The sequence below is a fragment of the Sapajus apella genome, unplaced genomic scaffold, assembly GCF_009761245.1.
Source record: "Sapajus apella isolate SASKATOON/1434 unplaced genomic scaffold, GSC_monkey_1.0 scaffold66, whole genome shotgun sequence".
NCBI lineage: Eukaryota > Metazoa > Chordata > Mammalia > Primates > Cebidae > Sapajus > Sapajus apella.
In genome coordinates, this window is record NW_022437006.1 from 240,247 (window position 1) to 246,394 (window position 6,148).

The 6,148-nt window shown below is 40.7% G+C and overlaps 1 protein-coding gene across 7 annotated transcripts in view; it reads right to left on the minus strand.

The window, feature by feature from the left end:
• Positions 1-6,148, minus strand: part of DENND5B (DENN domain containing 5B) — a 190,280-nt gene that overhangs the window by 92,718 nt on the left and 91,414 nt on the right. For all 7 annotated transcript variants that reach the window (XM_032248254.1, XM_032248259.1, XM_032248258.1 and 4 more), the window contains one exon: positions 625-1,291. In XM_032248254.1, coding sequence (XP_032104145.1) covers positions 625-1,291 — 667 coding nt within the window. The remainder of the gene's footprint in view (positions 1-624; positions 1,292-6,148) is intronic.

Genomic DNA, 6,148 nt, shown 5'->3' on the forward strand with positions numbered 1-6,148 from the left:
TTTTTTTTTTCTTTTTTTTTTTTGAGACAGATTCTCACTCTGTTGCCCAGGCTGGAGTGCAGTGGCACGATCTCGGCTCACTGCAACTTCCACCTCCTGGGTTCAAATAATTATCCTGCCTCAGCCTCCTTAGTAGCTGGGTCTACAGGTGCATGCTACCACACCTGGGTAATTTTTTGTATTCTTAGTAGAGACGGGGTTTCACTGTGTTAGTCAGGATGGTCTCTATCTCCTGACCTTGTGATCCACCCACCTGAGCATCCCAAAGTGCTGGGATTACAGGTATGAGCCACCGCGCCCACCCAAAATAATGTTTTCTTAATGAAAATTATATATTGTCAAGAAAAAAGGGCTATTTCCATTAAGAAATAAACATACCCAAATCAGCCAAGTTAACATTTGTGTTCCTTCCTATTTCTCTCTGCAGTCACTAACTGCCACCTCAAAGAGAAACAGCACAGTCTCATCTCAGCCTTTGGTCCCACCATACCTGCTTCCTTTATACAAAACAGAAAAGACCGTGATCATTATTTATTTGGTCCTAGTAATATATCCCATGGAAACACAGTAGTTGGGAGCATAAGTATTTCTTTTTGGAAAATGTAAAATCCAAGGAAGACCTACCTTGTGAGTAGAGAAGGATTTGCATCTCTAAAAGAACACAGGTAAACACCTGCACCAGGTTCTCTAATCCCAGGAGTTCAAATGCCTCCCGAAGTGGGTAATCAGAGAGGGGGAGCTCACTGGGCCCAGGCCTCTGGCAGACGACAGGTTCATAAACACCATAAAATTTCAGTGACCTCCCTGGAGGTGGAAGGGGTACTTCATAAAGAATATTATGGATATAGCTTTCAAGTGGCAAGGGTGGTGGCTGCTGCGAGGTAACAGCCTTGTAAAGCTGGATAAGGAATTTCTTGCAGGCCTGCATGAATGGTAACGGTGTGATCAAGCATATACTTTTTGAAACATACAGGGTGTCTCTGCTGATATCATAGGAGTTGTATCGCTGGAGTTTCAAAAGGGAAGTTGTATCTCCTTCATCAAGGCTACTTGCCAATGAGTCCATGCTGCAGGAAGATGAAGCATACACGCTGCTGTAATGCTCAGCATTGTGCATCTGGTAGAGTGTCTGCATTGCTGTGCAGATTTGCTTACTTGTAACTTCTTCATAAAAAGTGAGAACAAAACCATAAGTGCGAGAACCGTCTTCCCTGGTAATTATAAATGAGTGAAACTGGGGATCTTTATTGTCAGTTTGTGTCCTGAAAGATAGCCCTTTAGGCATGCACAACTGCAAGAAACAAACAAAAAAAATGCATCAGAATGCAGTACACAGATAACTTCAAGCCAGAAACAAATGCTTTTTAACACAACAGGATTCAAAAAGACAGGTTTTATCCAGATTTAACAGTGGCAATAGCCTTAAATTAGAAATACATTGTAAGTTCCTCAAATACATGTAAATAAAATTATTCTTAAAAAGAATATATACAAGGGAAAAAATTTTACTGTGTGATATTACATGCAGGAAGCTTTACTAAGAACAAGACAATCACTGATTTAGTCCCAGAGTAAACCTCTAAGGCTGTGGCCTTCAGCAAGCTATGTAACTTCTGTGAGCTCAGTTCCTTTATCTACAATAGCTGCTCCATCAAGGACTTGAAGATAGAGTATGCAAAAGCACTTCACAAATATTTAATACTTAAGTACTATTTTTGTATTAATGATGAAAATGTTTCAGGAGAGCTGAGAAATAGGAAAAGGCTCATTTAATAAGTTAAACAAGGAATAATAAAAACAACAGTATCATCTTTGCTATTTTTAATAGTATGTTATTTTATCCAAGAAAAGAAGCTTCAGAAATCGAAAGCTTTTTGATCTGCTAAAGCAGAAGTACAGAAACAAGGCATTTGAGATTACTTCTAGTAGAGATTGTGCTCTAGTTTTTGGGAACTACCCAGGATTGAGTCAAATTTGGGAACAAAATTACCCAGAGGAACTAAAGATGCTATATTTAAGATACTTAAAAATGCACAGAAAATTAGAATGGATTCTTTAAAGCATTTTAAATAACAGAAATGAAATTACAGAAAAGTTGAAACATACTAAGGAAAACAGGACTTAATTCAACCACCCTAATAATCATTATTCATATTTAGATATTTCTACTTTTATATTGTAATATGCTTTTTACATAGAAATAATTTAACCATATATTACTTTCTAGTTTTTTCCATATTTAATAACTGATATGTTACAAAATTTAGACTGTCTCCCACATCCCCACATTATTAAGAAAACACAATTCCTTCCTTCCTTCCTTTATTCAAACTATCAAAAAACATGTATTAAGTGCCTTTTATGAGAGGGGATCTGTGATACAACGGTGGGAAGGACAGACATGGCCCATGCTCCTATGGTGTTTCCGGTCCAGTGAGGATAACAGATGAGTTTTAAAAATCATATAAACTATAAAGTAAGGGAAATGCTATGATAGGGTAAATAAGGGTTGCTATGGGAAAAATATATAACAGTAGGAAGATACACATTAGAAAAGTGGGAGCTATCAGGAAAAAATGAAGCCCAAATTAAAACCTCAGGATGAGTAACTGTCTTAGTAGATAAATATTCTAGTCAGAGAGGACAACATGTGCAAAAGCCCAGAAAAGTTTGAGGAACTGAAACAGGTTAGTATGGGTGGGGCATAGAATGCAAGGTGGGCGGACCTAAGAGAAAGCAAGAGAAATCATCAGAGGTTAGCCCATCAAGGGCCTTGGTAGGCTATGTTAGAACTGTGGAGAGGACAATGGGAAACCTCTAAAGGGTTTTTAGGAGAGGAGCAGAATTAGATGTGCCTCTTAGCACATCCATCTTGGAACACTGAAGGGAGTGGTTTTCAAAGGGGTTCCAAGGAGGCAGCAGGAATGTCCCGGGGCCATGGAAGGGGGTGAGAGGCTAGAGGAGGAAGCTAAGAGGGCCAGTGTCCTTCCTTCCCCTATGCACATTCCACTTTCATTTATTTTGTAGAGTAGAATTCTTTCAGTGTTAAGATTTTTGGGTTCCCACTGCTTAAAAACGAAATCTTGATGGTAGCCTAGGATTAACGCAACACAACTGTCATTAAGCATGAAGGCAGGTGGGTGTACTAACTGCTCCTCACAGCCATTTCAGATTGTGGTCCTTCCATTCTCCCTAAAAACTCTTGGCTTTGAAACTCATGTAATGATTGTGCCACCACATTTTAGGTTTCTTTTCTATCCAAGTTCGTTTCTGGAGCAACTTCTTCCATGATTTTAAATATACTCTGCTAACTCCCAAATCTACAATCTCATGAATCTGACTCTTAAATGAGAAACTACTTGACAATCCCATCAACATGTGAAATAGGCAATTCAAACCTACCACGTCCCAAACTGAAGTTCTGATTTCCTCCTCCAAATCTGTTTCTCCTTTTATCAGTCTTTTCTGTAATTCCATCCATCTCATTTGCCCAAGACAAAAACCTTGGAGTCATCTTTAACTTCTTCCTCTCTTCCTTACTTACCCCATTATCCAATCCATCAGCAAATATTACCAATTCTATCTTCAAAAATATATGCAGAAATCAACTGCTGCTGCTGCTTCTTTTTTATTTATTTCTTTTTAGAGACGGGGTCTTGCTCTATCACTTAGGATGAACTATAGTGGTACAATCACAGTTTACTGGAGCCTCAAACTCCTGGGTAAAAGCAATCGTCCCGCCTCAGCCTCCTGAATCAGAAAGTAATTGCTTCAATCTTTACTCTTACCACTCTAATCTAGGCCACCCTCTTCTCTTGTCTGGATATAACAGCCGATCTCTCTGCTTCTGCCCTTGTCCCCATAATCTATTTCCCATATAACAGCCAAGGCATCCTCAAAAAATATATTACAACTTGTTACTCTTCCCAAAATTCTCCAATGGACTCTCATCTCACTAAAAGCTGATGTCTTTATAATGGCCTGTAAGGAAGCCCTGCATGACTCAGCCCCCAGCAACCTCTCTGCCTTCATCTTGTACTCTCTAACTCGCCCACTCTGCTCCAGCAACAATGGCACATTACTGTTCTACGAACACACCCCAAATTCTCCCAACAAAATCTGCTCTCATCTTTCCCAGCAACTCTCTTCCCCTTGGCATCCACATGACTATTCATTCCTTATGGCAGATATAGCTCCAATAATATTTCTACTTCCACACACTCTTCCAAACCTTGACACTCCCGCATTAAGAAGTGGAGCCCACTCTCCTTGAACCTAGGTGGGCTGCTAAGAGTGCCTATACCAGGGTCTGGAAAACTTTTTCCATAAAGAGACAGATAAGTATTTTAGGCTCTGGAGGTCACACAGTCTTTGTAATTACTCCACTCTACATTGTATTAGATGAGTGCAAAAGTAATTATGGTTTCTGCATTGTTGGAATTTGCCATTTGATATCAGAATACATTCTTAAATAAATGTGATTATGTCACATATCTCCCCACCCCACCGCTTAGATGGAGTTTTGCTTTGTCACCCAGGCTGGAGTACAGTGGCATGATCTCGGCTCACTGCAACCTCCGCCTCCTGGGCTCAAGCAATTCTCATACCTCAGCCTCCCGAGCAGCTAGGACTACAGGCGTGCAGCAACACGCCCAACTAATTTTGTATTTTTAGTAGAGACAGGGTTTCACCATGTTGGTCAGGCTGGTCTCAAACTCCTGACCTCAAGTGATCCGCCCACCTCAGCCTCCCAAAGGGCTGAGGGATTACAGGAGTCAGCAACTGCACCTGGCCTCAAGCAATTTTCTTATTCCAGTTCAAAATGGGTCATGAAACAGTGGAGACAATCACAACATCCACAATGCATGTCTGTGCTAACTAACACACAATGCAGTGGTGGTTCAAGAAGTTTTGCAAAGGAGATGAGAGCTTTGGAGATGAGGAACATAGTAGCCGGCCATTGGAAGTTGACGACGACCAACTGAAGGCAATCATTGAAGCAGATCCTCTTAAAACTACCTAAAAGGTTGCCGAAGAACTCAATGTCAATCATTCTATGGTCATTTGGCATTTGAAGCAAAATGGAAAGGAGGAAAAACTCCCTAAGTGGGTGCCTCATGAGCTGAGTGAAAATTTTAAAAATCATCATTTTCGGCCAGGCACAGTGGCTCACACCTGTAATCCCAGCACTTTGGGATGCCAAGGTGGGCAGATTGCCTAAGCTCAGGAGTTTGAAACCAGCCTGGGCAACATGGTGAAACTCCATCTCTACTAAAATAGAAAAAACTAGCTGGGCATGGCTGCATGCACCTGTAGACCCAGCTACTCGGGAGGCTGAGACTTGCTTAAACCAGGGAGGCAGAGGTTGTAGTGAGCTGAGATCATCCAGCCTGAGTGACAGAGCAATATTCTGTCTCAAAAAAAATCACCATTTTGAAGTGTCATCTTCTCTTATTCTATACAGCAACAATGAACCATTTCTCAATCGAATTGTTATGTGCAACAAAAAGTGGATTTTATATGACAACTGGCAATGACCAGCTTAGTGGTTGAACCAAGAAGAAGCTCCAAAGTACTTCCCACAGCCAAACGTGCTGACCAAAAAAAGGTCATGGTGACTGGTAGTCTGGTGCCAGTTTGATCCAATACAGCTTTCTGAATCCTGGCAAAACCGTTACATCTGAGAAATATGCTCAGTAAATCAATGAGATGCATCAAAAACTGCAAAGCCTGGAGTGGGGACTGGTCAACAGAAAAAGCCCAATTCTTTTTCACAACAATGCCCGACCACACATCACACAACAAATGCTTCAAAAGTTCAACGAATTGGGCTACAAAGTTTTGTCTCATTCACCATGTTCTCCTGACCTCTTGCCAACTAACTACCACTACCTGAAGCATCTCGAAAACTTTTTGCAAAGAAAATGCTTCCACAACCAGCAGGATGCAGAAAATGCTTTCCAAGAGTTCATCAAATCCCAAAGCACAGATTTTATGTTACAGGAATAAACAAACTTATTTCTTGCTGGCAAAAATGTGTTGATTAATGGTTCCTACTTTGATTAATAAAGATGTGTCTGAGCCCAGTTATGATTTAAAATTCTCTCTCTCTCTCTCTCTCTCTCTCTCTCTCTCTCTCTCTCTCTCT